Source organism: Mustelus asterias, chromosome 14, assembly GCF_964213995.1.
Source record: "Mustelus asterias chromosome 14, sMusAst1.hap1.1, whole genome shotgun sequence".
NCBI classification, from domain to species: Eukaryota; Metazoa; Chordata; class Chondrichthyes; order Carcharhiniformes; family Triakidae; genus Mustelus; species Mustelus asterias.
Window position 1 is genome coordinate 50826571 of NC_135814.1, and position 18892 is coordinate 50845462.

The 18892-nt window shown below is 43.8% G+C and overlaps 1 protein-coding gene across 1 annotated transcript in view; it reads left to right on the forward strand.

Moving 5' to 3' along the window:
* kalrna (kalirin RhoGEF kinase a) overlaps nt 1–18892 on the forward strand; it is a 790772-nt gene that overhangs the window by 496664 nt on the left and 275216 nt on the right. Inside the window, exons 19-22 of the mRNA XM_078228353.1 lie at nt 1674–1788; nt 2327–2442; nt 3155–3277; nt 15061–15243. Coding sequence (XP_078084479.1) covers nt 1674–1788; nt 2327–2442; nt 3155–3277; nt 15061–15243 — 537 coding nt within the window. The remainder of the gene's footprint in view (nt 1–1673; nt 1789–2326; nt 2443–3154; nt 3278–15060; nt 15244–18892) is intronic.

Sequence of the window (18892 nt, forward strand, 5' to 3'; positions counted from 1 at the left end):
CTCAGTTATCAGTCAAGTGAACCTTCTTTGAACTGCTTCTTTCTTAAATTAGGGGAGACCAAAACTGTAACTGTACTCCAGATGTGGTCTCACCAATGCCCTGTACAACTGTAGCAAAACATCCTTACTTTTATATCCCATTCCACTTGCAATAAACAACAATATTCCATAGTTTTTTCATTCCTTTCTTCTTCAGGTGTTTCTCTAGTTTAATGGAAACATAAAACTAGAAGCAGGAGTAGGCCATTCGGCCCTTCGAGCCTGCTCCACCATTTATTTTGATCATGGCTAATCATCGAATTCAATATCCTGATCCCCCCCCTTCCTCCCATATCCCTTGATTCCTTTAGCCCCAAGAACTATATCTAATTTATTCCTAAAATCACACAACATTTTGCCCTCAACTACATTCGGTGGTAGTGAATTCCACACATTCACCACCCCCAAATACATCTCTGCTATTCAGCTCAACTGCTCTTTGTGATCACGAGTTTCACCTTCTAACCACTCTCGAGGTAAAGAGTTTCTCCTGAATTCCGTCATGGATTTATTAGTGACTATGGTATACTGGTGCCCACTAGCTCCAGTCTCCTGCGAAAGTGGAAAGAATTTCACAATTCACATCCTATCAAATTGTTTAGTGATATTTAATTATTTTATGGATCCCATTCATTAATAAAATACCCTGGTCAGTTTGGATCCTTATGGCTAAATAATATAGTTGGTCAGAAGAATATTGTAAGTTCATTGATTTGAGTCGCTGATGCATTAATAACGGATTGTTTCCTGCTGCCAGAGCGTACTTGGAAAATTGCCCCCTTAATGTTAGTAACTGTGCAATGCAGCGATACAATTAATTGCACTCAGTAGTTATTGTCTTTAATTGTTTTCAGCTGAATAACTGTCAAATAAACAGCTACTAATTGTTCAATTAGTATCATCATTTATTTTCCATTTATGTTTGTACTTGCAAACCTTTTAGGCAAAACTGTGCTGTACCTCTGGTCTAACTTCTTTGCTGTTTTCAAATCCATCTCCCTCTTTCCACTCTCTTTCCTAAACTACTCTCTTTGGCTCTTGAATACTTCTTTTGTTCCTGTCTTTCTACTGATCTATGATTCTGAACCTAAGACTGGCTCTCCTATGAATCCTGCATCTCCTCTCTCTTTTTGCTTCTCTCTGTAGGGCCTGGAAATTTTGCTCCTGGGTGGATAGTGTGAGTTGGGAAATTTCCTAGCCTGCCACGCTCAGCTTGGGAGAAACCGAGTGGCACAATCTATGTTCCAGGGGGGCTTGGAGTCAGGCCTGCTGCCCCCTGGATGTAGATTGGATGTGGCCACAGGGGCTGCCAGATATTGAGGCAGGTTGTTTCTGGATTGGTCCAGTGAATGGTCCCACTGTTTGGATTGCTCACTACCTGGTATAGATAGTCAGAGTACATGTGGCATGCGCTCTGGCCATTTCTACTTGGAAGTTGGGTCCCTACATCTGGCTTAGGACCCAATTTGCATTTGAACACGTTGTCAGAAAGGTTGCCTGCTATATACTTGCCTTGTAAATCGCTCCGACTGTGCAAGTTTAGAAAACACTGAATGAGTTGGCTGGTGTGACCAGTTTAAGGAAACATATTTTGTTGAGCTGTGAGAAATAACCACCTTATTATGTGTTCACAGGCCTGTACTCTTGCGCGCAGGAATGCTGAGGTATTTTTGAAGTACATTCACAGGAACAATGTGAGTATGCCCGGTGTGGCTGCTCACACAAGAGGTCCCGAGCAGCAAGTAAAAGGTGGGTCTGGGTCTACAAAGGATGAATGGTTCACTTACCAAGCCACCAGTACTACTCAGAAAATTAGTGATATTTATTTTTATTCAGTAGCTTGTCAGTTAAAGGAATAATGGAAATTATTTTGTAACTTTAGATTGCTGTCCAATGGTTAGATTCTGTTTCCATGTTGTGTTATTGTTGTTGAATTCATCTTCTTCATACTGTGGAGTTTTTATTGCATATAATTCTAACTAAATGAAATTTCTGCAGTTGTAAATTACCTGATTGAGTGCTGTCATCCAGGAGGGTATATTTGGATGAATTTCTGGTGATTCATCCTGTAGCACTTTACACCTTCAGCTTGAGTCCTAACCCACATTACATTTGTCTTCTGCCACTGAACTCCCCAATGATGACAGTTCATGTTTGACTACATTGTGATTGAATCTTCTTTCATCATTCTCTGAATGAAAGCAGTTAGTAGAAGATTATCTGGAGAAAGAACCCCGTGTGCTGTCTGAATCTGAGGAACTAACCACATTGTTGTTTTGTTTTGCAGCTATCCTAAGTGAGCTACTCCAGAGGGAGAACAGGGTTCTTCATTTCTGGACAATGAAAAAGAGGAGACTAGATCAGTGTCAACAATATGTGGTGTTTGAAAGAAGTGCCAAACAGGTATGTGTTATATACCTCCCCAGCCCAACATGCCCTTTGGTGACTGTTAGCTTGAAGCCTCGATAAAGGCTTTGCATTTTTTGAAGTCTATGCTAGCAGGGTTCCCTGTCTCAAAACCAAAAGCTGCATATATGGGATCTTCCATGGGAGCTGCTATTAATAGAACTAATTAAGGGTTATAGATGGAGGTCATGGTCTGTGTAATAATTCCATGGAGGCGAAAGTCCCGCCACCAAGTTACCTTATTTACACCATACATCTGTACACAGCCAGCTCTCCAGTTGCTCCCTGCTGAATGCAGGTTGGGAGTTTGACACACCTGCTTTAAATAAAGAGCATGAGGCTCCCTGATTTAACCATCAATTAAGACTCATCCGTAGTTCATACACTAGCAAGCCAACCTCAATAGCCTGGCTGAAGTCATCACAGCCTGGAATACAAAGGTTTAATGCACAACAGCGCTGTCAAAATTTGCACCTTTCATACTTTTTTTTCCATTTCTTTCTTAAAGATTTGGTCACTAGTTGTAAGGGGAGGGGAAGACTTGCTGGAATATGTTGCTAAATTTCATACAATGCTGCGTGTATGTTTTATTTCATTTATTTCTTGTGTATTTTGTGGTGTAATGATGGAAGGAGGACTCATACAAATCTGATGCCACTGAATTTGAGCAAAGAACTTTGCTTAATGTTTTTCACTCTGTACACAACAGGCTTTGGACTGGATCCAAGAAACAGGCGAGTATTACCTCTCCACACATACCTCCGCTGGGGAAACTACTGAAGAAACTCAGGATCTTATGAAGGAGTATGGTGAATTCAGGATATCTGCCCAGGTAAGGCTAAATAAATGGTTTCCCTTGTCATTTATCAATGTGTTTACCTACACATATTCCACATTGGCTTATTCAAATCCATTTTTTGAATGAAACAGCTGCACAGATTCTCATAGTAGATCATGTACCTTGATGATAAATGTTTTGTCTGGTGTCCTGAATGTTTCTGTTCAGGAGAGAGAGAACAAACTTGTTTGAAATGTAAGTTTACCCACTGATGGTAAATTTTAGGAGCCTGCTTTTTAATAAAGCACATTCAAAGTGATCTCCAAAGTGATGTAGAAAGTCAGAAATTTTACAATTATCCTTAATATATGAGTACATTCAATCAGTGTAGCAGAATATTCTCTCTCATGCTGTCAGAAGTTTAGTCAACGCATAACAGCAAGTCTTACCACTTGGGCAAACTTAGGGTATTTTTAACACCAGAAAGTGGAGATCCACTTTATTAAAATTTCATCTTATGGGGAATCAAGAAGCTTTTTTACACAAATAGTCTTGTCTCTATAAGCTGTTCGAAAACACCAGCAAATGGATGTGCAGAAATTCCACATAGATATCTGCTTTTTAAAAAATTCTATTTATTCTGTATTAATGTCAAAAGTGTTTGACTTGTTGGGTTATTCTCTCTGTTAATTTTGTGTTAAGCCAGGTATCCATTTGTAACCTGTCCTCCTTGCAGGTATATAAATGGTTGCAGTAATTTCTCACTCCTGCCAAACAACCTTCCTTAATGAGGACGCCAGCTGTATGTGCGTGTTATCAGAAACAGACGCTCACTTACATTAGACATAATAGACTACTGATTGAGCACCTGTAGGGCCTCAACTTCACCTCTCCTCCTTTAAGATGCTTCTTAACGTCTATCTCTCTGCACAGGCTTTGGGTCACCTGTCTGAATGTCATCTTGTATGGATTGGTGTAAATTCTGTCTGATAAAAATCATGTAAAGTACTTGGAACATTTTACCATGTTAAAGTGCTATCTAATTATATGTTGTTTTATGATATAACCATATAAATGTTTGAAGCTTGTCTTTATACAGTGTCATTAATGTAGTACAGTGTCACAATGTGCTTCCCAAAAGCGTAATCAAATCAAAACCGAACATGCAATAAGAATGATCATTTATGGTTTTCAGTGGATAGAGTTTCAGAATTCAATCTCTAAAGTACTGACAGAAAAATCCCATAAAACCACATCATAAACAGGACATTTGACTAGAGGATATTATAGGGGAGCGAAAAGCAAAATGCAGAGACCTGTGATTGGTTAGGAGATGACTGAGTGACAGAAATGAGGATAATGCAAGGTAAAAGGATAATAGGAGAATTTTTTTATGATCTTAGATCAGACCCCCATCCTTTTCGTAAGGTTTGGCTTGGGACCAATAACGTTTTGTTAAAGTAGGCTGAGTTTGAGATTCAAGACATTTTCTAAGAGAATAAAGCCACAAGATTCCTCGTGTCTTGAACAAAGATAAATTTTACTATAGAAGATTTTAAAAATCGATTTACAATATCTATATTATACGCTAACATTCAGGGCTAATATGAGGTATGTGTAAATTAACAGGCAAATTGTGATCAAACACCACACTATACAATAAATAGCAAATGCAACCTAGGCAGATCCCACTGATTATTAGCAACCCACCCAAAGTCAGTAAACACTGTGAGTGAACCAATCTTGTTGAAACCCTGTCTCCCTCACGAGGCTTTCCTAACTTTCCACTTTAGAAGATCTAGCCTCTGAATCCCCTCAAAGCTGCTCCAACTCGGATTGTCCCAATAACTACACAGCTCCCAGGATCTCAATCTTGTTTCCCGAATCTCCGTTCTCTTGGATTTTCGAGTCTGAACTCTAACCTTTACTAACTGGCACAATTTCAGCTCTTTATTAGCTAACTAGCTTCACTGGGCTGGCACTGCTCTTGGATTTCATCAAGCTCCAATTTCCCCAGCTATACCAAGCTATAAATGCTTCCCAGGGTTTCTCCTGAACCCCAACCCTTTACATCATGGAGCCAGTGATCTTCTGCCATCTTCTCATCCCCCCCTACCCCCCTCCCCACCCCCCATACCCGCCCCTGCACCCGTCCTGGCTTCTCCGGAGCCCAAACTGCACAGAAGTATCCAACTGCTCCTCAGTCTCAACTACAGAAAGACAAATAATAGCATTACTTTTGTTGCTTGGAGCCTGCTAACAGCAGGAGTCTGCTGCAGAAGCCCCCATTCCCCCAACAACACACAGATTAATTGAAACCACATGACTTTCTTAAGCCCCACCCATCTTCATGATGATGTAGCCTTCCAGTGCTCACTGAATGCTTATGAATTAATTGTAGCTTTAACTTGGAAAACAAAGCAGCTGTCTGGGCTGCATTTCTTTGCAAGCAATGTTGAACCTGCATTCACTGTCCGTGCGAATGCTGGCGGGGACTCAAGATCTGGAAGACACAGATCTCACTGGCAAGCTCGCAAACTCAGATCTTCCCCATCTCTCGCCGGCGATGTCATCAGGTTCATGCCCATAATAGGCATGAATATGCTTTACATGAATCTGACATCATTAACCCGCCCGCTCACCACATATTGACCCCTCCACCGCCATATATTGACACAGCGCCAACGTGACGTCATCAACTGGACATGAACCAATTGTGGGAGCCTCCCCAGGGGTGTAAAGGTGGGTCTAGCCCCCGAGGGAGAGGGACATGGTCAGGTAGTAGCCTGGCAATACCCCTGGCACTGCCCCTTGTCACAAGTTAGCACCATGTCCATGCCAACCTTGCAGTGCCAATCTGTGCCAAGGAGTGGGCCCCAGTGGGAGCCTAATGGGGGAAGGGGGTGAGTTATTCAGATTTGGCTGTGGGCTGGGAGCAGACTGAGGAGCAGGGGATGCTGGTGACAGCCATTGGGTGTAGGGTGGGTGCCAGCTTTGTCTGTGTGTGTGAGGGGGGGGGGGGTTCGATGATCGGTGGGGGGAAAGGGCCGATGATCGGGGGGGGAAGAGGGGAGGAGAGAAGTGCCGACACCAATTGGAGGTGGTGAGGAAAGCCGCTGATACCTCCATGGTGAGATGGGGGGAGGTTTATTCCTGTTATGATCAGGGCGCCCTTTAAAGATGTGGCCCCAATCTCAGTGCAACTAGGCTTTGCTGGCGTGTTGAGACCCTGTCCCCTATATGTTGGCGTGAAACACGCCCCCTTGATTTTTCTAGGTAGTGTGTCGTAAGATCTGGAGATAAAACCGACCTGTTTCTCTGGAGAGAAATGCGCTGGTTTTCTTGCCGGAAACAACACTACCATTTTTTTGGTAAGATTCTCCCCTCATCTCCAACTCTCCAGCTGAGTAATCCCACCTGCTGTTTTACAATTTTACCTTTCTAGTTAACCCCTTATGTTAACAGGGCCCCACCTTTCAAGTGTAATAGACTTCAAGCTGCTTGAGTTGCATTTATCCCATTTTCTACAGTTAACTTTAATCTTCCCAGAATTAAAAATTACCTCTAAAATATTACCACGTGCTGGGCATTTATAACAAATATACATCTAAAAGATGTGTGAGGGATGGCAGTGCAGAAAATCTGCCTGACCTGCTGAGTGATCCTCACGTTTTCTACTTTGATTTTGTATTTCTAGCATCTGCAGTACGTTGACTTGGAGCTTGACTTAATCACCTTAAATCAATGGCCCTGATAACAAACTGCATTGCATGGGGCTAAATTTTACAATTGTTCGGCAGAATGAGGGAGACAAAATGGAAAGTGATTGTTCGCTAACTCCTGTTCCTGCCATCTCAGATCTTTGAGTTGAGCATCAGCCAGACAATTAGCAGTTGCCCAGTGGGAAGGAGGCCAATTAGAAGTGTGGAGGGAAGCTCTATACCCACTCAGATGTCTGGCCCAGGATGTCATGTGGCAGATAGGTCATTGTTTACAAATGAAAAGGCCCCCTGCTCTCTGAATCTGTCTTTATTTCATATTCATGGCTCAGAAACATCAGTAAATGAACTCAAAAATCATACCAGTGCTGCCACCTTCACCATAGGAGAGGCAATGGCCTAGAGGTATTGTCGTTAGGCTATTAATCCAGGAACTCAGCTAATGTTCTGGGGACCTGGGTTCGAATCCTGCCTCGGCAGATGGTGGAATTTATTGAATTTGAATTCAATAAAAATATCTGGAATTAAGAATCTACTGATGACCATGAAACCATTGTTGATTGTCGGAAAAACCCATCTGGTTCACCAATGTCCTTCAGGGAAGGAAATCTGTTGTCCTTACCTGGTCTGGCCTACATGTGACTCCAGAGCTACAACAATGTGGTTGACTCTTAACTGCTCTTGGGCAACTAGGGATGGACAATAAATGCTGACCAGCCAGCGACGCCCATGTCCCACGAATGAATAAAAAAAGCCCAGCAGAACCTGCTGCCACATGCAGCGATGGTCCAGGTGGCAGGCTTTTTCATTGGTGTTTGTACTGCCTCATTATTCCTGCCCTAAACATCCCCAAATCTCTTCATATTTGATGCCTGAAAAATGCAACAAGCAGCAAAGAAATTGCGATCAAATGGCTCTTTAAGCTCATTAGCTGTAATCATCTGAAGGTTCCGGCTCCAAGTCAGAGGTGGAGAGATCAGGCAGGATTTTCCCTGTTTAATGCAGAATTTTGCAGCCAGCAGGAAAAAGCACATTATGGCCACTGGCCCCAACGGCAGCTTTGTCCGCTTTATTGTTAGAATCTCTGAAAAATATACAAGGGGTGGGTTCCAGAGCTCTTGGCGGGTCCCAGGTAGTAGGGAAATTGCCCATTGGAAGTTGAAACTTCTCAGGCAATTCCCACTTAGGTCCAAGTGTCATGACTTCCAGAGGATCCTGATGCACATCCTCAGTCGTTTGTCCAGTCTTCAGAAAACTAGGTCCAATATCTTTTTTATGTAGATATTTGTGTATGCTGACTCATATCTCTCAAATATTTAAAAAGATCAGGGGTCTATTATACTGATTTAGTACCTGTTGGTGTCCCTATGAATGTAACATTATCACCAAACATTACGGGGAGAATTTTCTCATTCCACCCACCACAGGAATCGTAGTGGGTGAGGGGCAGACCATGGAAAGGTTCATTGACCTCGGGCTGGATTTTCCGGTTTTGGGGTGAATACAGCCGGAAAATCCACCCTACAACCAGAATCAAGCCCTTTCTGCCAAATCTAGCAGCAGTACTTACAATTCACCACAGGGTGGCAGTGTAGTAGTGCATTGCCAAGAAAATGGCAGACATATTGCTAAAGGTTTGTTAAGACAAGTCTATTGTACTCACCTCAGAGATAATAGAAATCCGTGTTTATGTTTGCCCTAAATCTGTTTTTCCTGACTAGCATGGGTGCAACTTCTCGTATCATCTCTGCCTGATAGCCTATCCTGTTTAATGGCGGGATTGTCGATGATGTGATTCTTTTTTGAACAGCTACTGGTCGCTCTGCCTGTTTAACTGACATCATTCTGTGACTCATCTACTCATCTCTCTGTCAATCTGCTGCAGTTCAGTTCTATCATTCTCCTGTTTGCCTGCAGGCCTCACTGGCCATGCTTTGGCTCGATCACTTACTGCAGCTGCTGACTGTTACCCTGTGGTAACTAGAGGGTAAAGTTGCTTCTCTCCTGAGATTGGTCTCTTGACATCCTTGTACTTTTCTGCCTTTGACTCTGCTTTTCCCTTCCTGCCGCTCCCAGCTATGCATTCCCCCTCTGCCTCGTTCTCACTTTCTACTTTCACGGTCCTCCCTCAACCCTGGTCCAGGTATTTTCCATTTTCCTTGATTTGATTTGATTTATTATTATCACATGTATTAACATACAGTGAAAAGTATTATTTCTTGCGCGCTATACAGACAAAACATACCGTTCATAGAGAAGGAAACGAGTGAGTGCAGAATGTAGTGTTACAGTCATAGCTAGGGTGTAGAGAAAGATCAACTTAATGCAAGGTAAGTCCTTTCAAAAGTCTGACAGCAGCAGGAAAGAAGCTGTTCTTGAGTTGGTTGAAATGTGACTTCAGACTTTTGTATCTTTTTCCCGAAGGAAGAAGATGGAAGTGGGAATGTCCAGGGTGCGTGGGGTCCTTAATTATGCTGGCTGCTTTGCCAAGGCAGTGGGAAGTGTAGACAGAGTCAATGTTTGGGAGGCTGGTTTACATGATGGATTGGGCTATATGGCCTGAAGATGTTTCTCCAAAAGGCAGTAGCTGCTCGGTAAAGACTGAGATTGAAGAGGTTTACAAGAATGGTTCCAGGGATGAGAAACTTCAGTTATGGGGATAGATTGGAGAGGTTGGACATGTTCTCCTTGGAGAGAAGAAGGCTAAAAGGATATTTGATAGGGATGTTCAAAATTATGAGGGGGTTGGACAGAGTAGATAGAGAGAAACTGTTCCCCCTCATAAAAGGATCAAGACTGAGAGGGATAGATTTAAAGTGATTTGTAAAAGATACAAATGTGATGTGAGAAAAAACTTTTTCATACAGCGAATGGTACAAGTCTGGAATGTACTGCCTGGTAGTGTGGGGGTGGTAGGTTCAGTCGAGGCATTCAACATAAATGCGAAGTGATGCATTTTGGAAGAAATAATGTAGGGAGGAGTTATACAATAAATGGCAGAGTCATCAGGAGTATAGAAACACAGAGGGACCTAGGTGTGCAAGTCCACAAATCCTTGAAGGTGGCAACACAGGTGGAGAAGGTGGTGAAGAAGGCATATGGTATGCTTGCCTTTATAGGATGGGGTATAGAGTATAAAAGCTGGAGTCTGATGATGCAGCTGTATAGAACGCTGGTTAGGCCACATTTGGAATACTGCGTCCAGTTCTGGTCGCCACACTACCAGAAGGACGTGGAGGCGTTAGAGAGAGTGCAGAGAAGGTTTACCAGGATGTTGCCTGGTATGGAGGGTCTTAGCTATGAGGAGAGATTGGGTAAACTGGGGTTGTTCTCCCTGGAAAGACGGAGAATGAGGGGAGATCTAATAGAGGTGTACAAGATTATGAAGGGTATAGATAGGGTGAACAGTGGGAAGCTTTTTCCCAGGTCGGAGGTGACGATCACGAGGGGTCACGGGCTCAAGGTGAGAGGGGCGAAGTATAACTCAGATATCAGAGGGACGTTTTTTACACAGAGGGTGGTGGGGGCCCGGAATGCGCTGCCAGGTAGGGTGGTGGAGGCAGGCTTGCCTTTATAGGATGGGGTATAGCTGACATCGTTTAAGACTTACCTGGATAGTCACATGAGCAGCCTGGGAATGGAGGGATACAAACGAATGGTCTAGTTGGACCAAGGAGCGGCACAGGCTTGGAGGGCTGAAGGGCCTGTTTCCTGTGCTGTACTGTTCTTTGTTCTTTGTTCAACAGGACATTAGATGATTACTTGAATAAAGAATGTGCAGGGGAAAAGGCAGGGAAATGGCATAAGACATGGTGCTCATTTGGAGAGCCAGTGCTGATACAATGGGCCATATAGCTGCCTCCTGCACCATGACTATTCTGTAATAATTCCAACAAGTGCACACCCATGCTTCATGGTCAACATTTGTTCTGGTTCAATACTTTGTTTTCATTGTATTTGCTGAAAATCCAATTTTGTATAAATAGTATGTAGTAAATAGACCCAACACTTTCAGTGCTGTAAAAAGCAGTGCTGTATTCATCGGAGCCTTCATACCGAGAACTCTCAACTTCTCCAGTACAATAGGATCTCAGAATACCTCAGCACCGAAGAAGGACATTCAAGTTATTGTGTGCGCTGTTGATCAGAGAAGGTTTACCAGACTAATAATATCTGGAATGGGCGGGTTGCCTTCTAAGGAATGGTTGGACAGATGAGGCTTGTATCTCCAGGAGTTTGGAAGGGGAACAAGTGACTTGACTGAAACATATAAAATCCCGAAGGATATGACAGGGTGGATGTGGTAACAATGTTTCCTCTTGTGGGGGAATCGAAAACAAGGGTCACGGTCTAAAAATAAGGGGTCGCCATTTGAAATGGAGACAAGGTGAAATCTTTCTCTCGGAGGGTTGAGAATCTCTGGAACTGGAATAAGCGGCGGAAGCCGAAGATGTAATTTTCCAGCCCTTCCTGGTGGCTGGATCTTCCATTCCCACCGATGGCCATCGCCTGTGGCGGTTTCCCCGGTGGTGGGAAGGATGAGCCACGCAAAATGTTGTAGATCCTGCCAGGAGCCAATGGCAAACCACCTCCACCACTGGAAACACACCGCAGGAGGCCAGATAATTCCACCCAGAGTCTTTGAATAGTTTTAATGCAGAGGTGGATAGATTCTTGGTAAGAAAGGGGGTGATAGGTTATTGGGGGTAGGTAGGATGCAGGTTTGAGGCTGCTATCAGATCTACCATGATTTTATTAAATGGCAGAATAGGCTCGAGGGGCTGAATGGTCTTTTCCCACTCCTTGTTCAAATGAGATTTGTAGCAATAATAACTTGTATTTAGGTAGTGATGGTAACATAGCAAATCATCCCGTCGCATCAATTATGGTGAAGTATGTGCATTTGGTGGACATTGATTGGATGGTTACTTGAGCACATATAAAGAGACACTGATTGACAGAGGAGTAGAGTGGAGTCAGGAGATGTATCTGTAATGTTTTACTCTGCGAATAATTCTACTCTAATTAAAGATTGGCATTGGTTTCATCTTTCATTCTGGCCGTCAGGAGTATGACACAAGACATTACACAGAAACATTATGAACTAAAATGTCTAAGAGCCACCTGAAATATTAAGGCAGATGAATAGATGCTTAGTCAAGAGCTAGGTTTTAAGGAGCGTCTTAAAAATGGAAAATGAGCGAGAGAGGGAGGGAGGTGCAGAGAGGAAATTCCAGAGACTGAGGTCCTGCCAATGGAAGACAATGATGTCAACGATGGAGCAATTAAAATTGGGGATACTCAAAAAGTTAGAATTAGATGGGACGGAGCGAAGCCAGGAATGGATGTGAAAACAAGAAAGAGAGTGTTAAAGTTGTGGCACTGCTTAACTGGGAGGTCAGGGAGGATGTAGTGATGGTGAGTTAGAATATGGGCAAGAGAGCTTTAGCTGTCCTCAAGGTTATGGAGGGTAGAATGAGGGAGGATGGCCAGATGTGGGTTGGAATAGGCAGGTTTCGAGGTAACTAAGTTATGAATGAGCTGGGGCTTCAGCAACAGATGAACTGAGGGAGAGAGTCAGGCGGTGTTACAGAGGTGGATAAAAGAGGAAATTTCTGCTCACCCATGACTGGATATCAGACAAATAGTCTGATAACTTAGACTCAGTTGAGAGGTCAAGAGATGTGGTGCTGAGTCAAAGCTCAGAGTCATCAGTGTACATATGGAAACTGACATTGGCAGAGACTTTCCGGTCAGCAACAATGCTGAGCACAATGGGCACATTGTCACTGCCCACAAAGCCTAGCTAAACTACACATTGCTTCTAGAATCTTCCAATCCTGGTTGAAGCAGATTAAAGGGAGGGGTGGTCGGTTTTGGTGCTTAGATAAGTACGCAGGTATTGGACCAGGTAACTTCCCATGCAATTTCCATATATGTCTAACATCAGGACTTCGGCAGGTCCTGATGCGCATCTCCCAAAGTAGATCCCATTTCTGACAATCCAAAGACCGGTACCAGGAATCTCCCAGCCCGTTGTGCTGCTCGAATAGCGCAGTGGGCCAGGAGTCAACAGCAGGGGGTCTTTAGCAGGGTTCACGACTGGCGTCCGGCCGATGGCGAGTCTCCGAGGTGCTTTTTTTCAGTGTAATCAGTTGATATCATTGCCTTCCATTGGCGGGACCTCAGTCTCTGGAATTTCCTCCCTGCACCTCCCTCTCGAGCTCATTGTCCATTTTTAAGACACTCCTTAAAACCTAACTCTCGAAGTCGCACTGGAAAGCGGTGTGGAGCTAATTACCATATGGAAATAGTAATTTTCATATGATTAACGGGCCCGGGACAGTATTCTCTGGGCCCTGCTAGTGTCTCTCCATTCCCACCCACTACTCCCCCTGCCCCCCCTCCCCCCCACTTCCCCGGCCGGGAGAAGTTCCCACCAGAGGGGTTTACAACTGCTCCCCACTAATGGGAAACAGGTGTCCTCACCCCACTGATGGGGCAGAGGCCACTGAGGCTCTCCCGGCAGTTTGGGGGTGGGGGGGCCCCCCCTTGGGCAGTGCCAGCCTGGCACACTGGCATTGCCCACCAAGTACCAGGGCAGTGTCATGGGGGCGGGGCCAGCATACTGGGGAGGCAGGGCCTATTGGGGGAAGTGATCAATGCTGGGAGGACCCACTGCCACTCTGCAATAGGTTCGGTGGAGGAGGGAGTGAGGGGGCAATTGGGACTGGCTATCGGGGGGGGGTCAGAGTTGGCCATGGGGTGGGGGGCTCAGGGCTGGCCATGCGGGGGTGTCAGGGCTGGCCATTGAGGGGGTAGATTGGGGCTAGGGGGGGGTCGGGGCTGGCCATGGCGGGGGGGGGTGGGAGATCGGGGCTGGCAGGGGGTGGGTGGGTCCAGTAGGCCTGTGATCAGGGGAGGGGAGTCAGGGATAACACCAGGAGGCCAGCGACTCGGAGGCCTGTGATAGAGGGACCAATGCGTACGCGCCAAGCTCCCCACTGACAGAATGGCACATGCACAGTGGCCCACTCAGCACTATGCTGCCAGCCTCTCCAGCGGGATGAGCCCACCCCCCCTCCTCCCCCCACCCCGCAACCACCAACGTGAATCTCCCTGAGGAACTCTGTGATGCACAGAGTGTCGCAGATTCGTTCAAGTAAGTACGTCCAAAAAACAGGCAGGAAATTCCCCAATTTTCCCACCCATTGGGCTTTTTGTTTGGGAGAATCCCGGCCCAGATGTTTCAAGCCATTGTTTTTTTTTCAGATGTTGTTGAATTCTCTGGTAAATGAAATGCTGGCTCTTTGGAGAAATTGAGAGATCAGGCAGGTCAGAGGACTAATATAGTGCTGACTATGTTGACTGCAGTCAGTAAGAATGGAGCTGATCCTGGGGGCTAGATTGATGGTATTGGGAGAAGCCATGGGGTGGTGGATCCCTTGAAACCTTCTTCAGGACCCTAAGGGGTCTGTAGACCCCTCAATGAGAACCTCTGATCTAATGCAACAGTGAAGCAGACTCAAGGGGCTAAATGACGTATTTTGTTGCTATGGTTGCCCTTCGTCTTGATTCTCCATTTATAGTGCACTGGAGGATCAAATAGTCGTGAGAGATCTTAACAAATAGCACCTGAAGCACTGTCTGCTTTACCTGCTCTGTAACATGGGGATTTATTTTCTTATCTACCCTAAATCTTCACAGAATCCTATCCTGCATGTCTCTATCTACTGTTAGGGAATGTTTCATCAAAATTATTCAATAGATCAAACTGACTGAAGTGTATATTGGTTGTTGGCCGAATATTGCTTTCTAGCCTTTTGGACCGAACCTTAATGCCATTAAGATGTTTAAGAGATATCTTGATGTGACACGACGTATTTCTACTGACTGCAGTGAATAAACCAGTCAGCAGAACCAATAAACTCATGCAGTGGTTGGCTGCTTCCATTGTCAAAGTGGGACTCCTGGAAGAATCAGGGTAAAGGTCAAGACACAGTAACTAATCATGTATTCCAAACTGCAAGAAGAGTGGGAATTGGATCAGATTGGAGTCGGAATTAGCAGCTCAATTTAATCGAAATTGATGCAAACAATATTTCTGCTCCAATCTAGCAAACCAAGGAAAAGGTGAAGCTCATCATTCAGCTGGCTGACAGTTTTGTGGAGAAGGGGCACGCACATGCCTGCGAGATTAAAAAATGGGTCACTGCGGTGGATAAGCGCTATCGAGATTTCTCGCTGAGAATGGGAAAGTACAAATCATTTTTGGAAAAAGGCCTTGGAATCACGTCCGAGGTAAGCAGGATCGCCTGGCCTCAATCTTTGGGATTCTGTCTATAATTATTCCAGAAGTTTTAATATTGGTGGAAAGCTCATCTGTCTCCAGGCTTCAATAAACAAATTGGTTGATTTTTATGGGCATAGTCCTGATTTCCTTGGACTTTGAGCCCCTGTCACTTTGTTCCACGTACCTCAATGAGTTGTCCATCAATGCCTCTGGCAAACTTACAATGGAGCAGCAGAAGGGAAACTCAGAGAGCCAAGTTATTTTTTCTTGATTATGATGTTAAACACCTGACGCTATTTACTTTTTTGCCAGAAAATGACATTTGAAAGGAGTTATTAAATTTTGATTTTCTTAATGGGAAAATTCTCTTGGCCTGCAGCAGCCAAGATTCCTAATTGTATCAGCACAATGTAACTGGCTAATGGGCATTTAGATTGTTTGGCTGTTTATTGAGACCAACTAATGTTCAGATAATCATATCTTAGACCCTCTCAAAAGCAGTGTGTGAAATTAATAAGGACACTTACTTAGTTCGGGTGAATAGATGGTCCAATTCTCTTCCCGCACCTAGTGGTGCAGTAAGGCAGACTTCTGACTATTTCCACAGGCTAGCGATCTGTTTCAGGAATTACTAGTTGGTGCCAGGGGCTTTTAGCTTGAGGGGCGCCACTCCACATCAAGCATGGCTGACCAGGAGTCTCTCTCACTCTCACTGCCAGCCATTGACATTTTAGGCAGGATTTACAGGTTGACGTAATCAACTTGCTTTCCCGTGTTATGAATGCAACTTCCTTGGCCATTAAGTCCTGGGGTGGGACTCGAACCCAGAGCTACTGGCTCAGAGGCAGGGATGCTACCCACAAGGCCTCCAAACAGGTGGTACAATAAATACACTCTGATGAATAATGATTTGGACCCTTCTGTCTTAACCGGTGGATTACAATACCAGATTCATATTCACTAGCTGACCAGAGAAAACAGAATAGCTGAGATGAATTTTTCAAGTTCCCCTAGCTAAGTTCCAACTCTCAATATCAGAATCCTGAGAGTATGGAAATGTGTAAACTTTCACTACAATGCTAGCAAAATCATGGTATGCAAACACATAATGGATGAAAACAAAAAATTCTGGACTGGGGTATTTTCTTGGAGGCAAGCATGTCAAGATTCCAAATATTGAGCCAAAGTTCAGATTTTTCTCAACAAAGAATGTAACATCAAAAATTGAGCTAATTGATCTAATAATCATTCAGCAGAGTCACAATTGATAGTCTTGTGTGTTTTAAGTAAAATGTATTTAATTTCTAGACTATATTTTTGAAATAACCTATTTATTGGCTCATTTCTCCAAAATGAATGGTGATCCTCGAAAGAGGTTTCTGTTTGAAAACCGGTTAACAGTAAATATGAAATTTGAACCTGCTACTCCTTGAATCCACATTAGTCCTTTGTCCGAATCCAATAATAATATATGAATTCCTTTTCAATAAATATAACTTCCCAGTGCTCGTAACATGTTAGCTATGTCCCTCGTCACTGTGTAAACAGGTTTTACCTGAGATTCATAATGCGTTGTTACCAAGATAACAGATCAAATATGGATATAATGCTACACCTCTGAGGCACAAATCAGCAGAAGGTTTGCACTCATGCAGCTATCTTCAAACTACATAAGTCTAAATTATCTTCAGTTTTGCATCACAGTAGCACTGAAATTGATGTACCATGTCATTTATTGATGTGATAGGTGGGACATCTTTTTGGCATGATAGCAACATCCCATTAGTGGCCCATGTCACTCATGCTGCTGCTGCATAGTAGCGATGTGAAACAGCTAGCTTCACCTCTTCCTTAAATTTTTGAGATACCTTGCCCTTCCAGGGTAATCTGAGACAGACTGGGCACTTTTCAGGGCCCAAAGTGATGCCATCTATCCAAAAAGAAATTCTGCCTATAACAAAAATGAGTAATGTAGTATATGAATTTCAGTACCAGTGTGATGCTAAGTATGTAGACCATACATCCCAAAGACAGGTGGATCGTATCAAACAGCACATCCCAGCTGTTATTCACAATGGGTAAGGTACAGGTCATACCCAACCAGCCCGTGTTGGCAAAACACAAAACCCAGTGTCCAACATTAGATGTGATTCTGCAATTGTACAACATTTGCTAAATAATCCTCAGCATTAGAAGAATTACTCTGACAACCAAGTTAAGATTGTTAGTTGGGCTTGCAGCATGGTGCATTTGCGTGTACTAGAAGCTACATGTATTAATACACAGGGTCCTGTTCTTTGCAGACAGAATGAACTGGTCTACACATTGCGCTTGTTTCAGCTAAACAAAATAAGCGACAGCCATGCACTGATTCATTCCCCAAGGCAATGCCTTGACTAGTCAGGGTCAAGCTGCCTGGTTTAAATTTCAAACAATGCTTGGCAGTTATCTGTCAGTCACCATCAACTGGTGCATTCTCTATGGCAGTGCCATTACTAATCAAGAGTCCACTTGCCAACCAATTAGCATTCTCTTCTCATAAAGTATGAATTGTTTTCCCCTTATATCGGTGTTCTTGTGAAGTGTCCTGCTGATAGTTCTGACAAATTTTAAGTTGGTTGTCAGTGTAATTCTTAACACACTATGGATTATTTAGCAAAGGTTGTACAGTCGCGGAATCACATCTGAGTTTTGCAAGCATGGGATGATTGGGTACAGATGAAAAGCTTCAACATGTCTCTTTTTACAGCAATTCAATTTGATTGTTAATTGATGTTGATAACAGAAGCTCATTGCAGAGAACACACAGGACTTTGCTGTGTATTCCTAAAGCAAGCACCTGATGCCTATTTGCCAGGGCATCTCAATTCATACAGTTTGACAGTGCCTACAGGGAGCCAACTCAGAGAGGCATCAAATGTTAGAATTGCTGGATCTCTGAATGTGATGGGGCGTTTAGCTGCAACCACGTGGCACCGTGTCCAAAATGCAAACTTGCATACAATGTTCCTATTAAGGTGCACTGATGTATGTGCACTGATGCAGCAGCAGGATAAATAATGCATTTGTGCGGCTGTACAAAAAACTTAAAGGGATCACACACAAAAGCTTTTATTCCCGAATTGTGCACCTCATTTGCAATGACAAGCATACTTCTTACATTTGAATTAACAACATGTTGCAATGCTTTTCTGCCTCATCAGTCCAATGTCTCATCTATATTTGAACAGGGACGGCATGGTGGCACAGTAGTTAGTGCTGCTGTTTCACAGTGTCAGGGACCTGTGTTTGACTCCCGGCTTGGGTTACTGACTGTACGGAGTCTGCACGTTCTCCCCATGTCTGCATGGGTTTCCTCCGAGTGCTCCGGTTTCCTCCCACAGTGGAAAAGACCATGCTAAATTCTCCCTCAGTGTACATGAACAGGTGCTGGAATGTGGCAACGAGAGGATTTTCACAGTAACTTCATTGCAGTTTAAATGTAAGCCTACTTGTGACTGATAAATAAACTTAACTTAAAAAAGGGTGATTGCCAAGTGGCAAATTATAGATCCAATTCCATTTTGAAACCCTCTAAGAGGGGTGTGTGGAACATTTTTTCAGGTAATGCATTCCAGGTCATTACAACTTATAACGTAAAACATAGACCGGAATGTT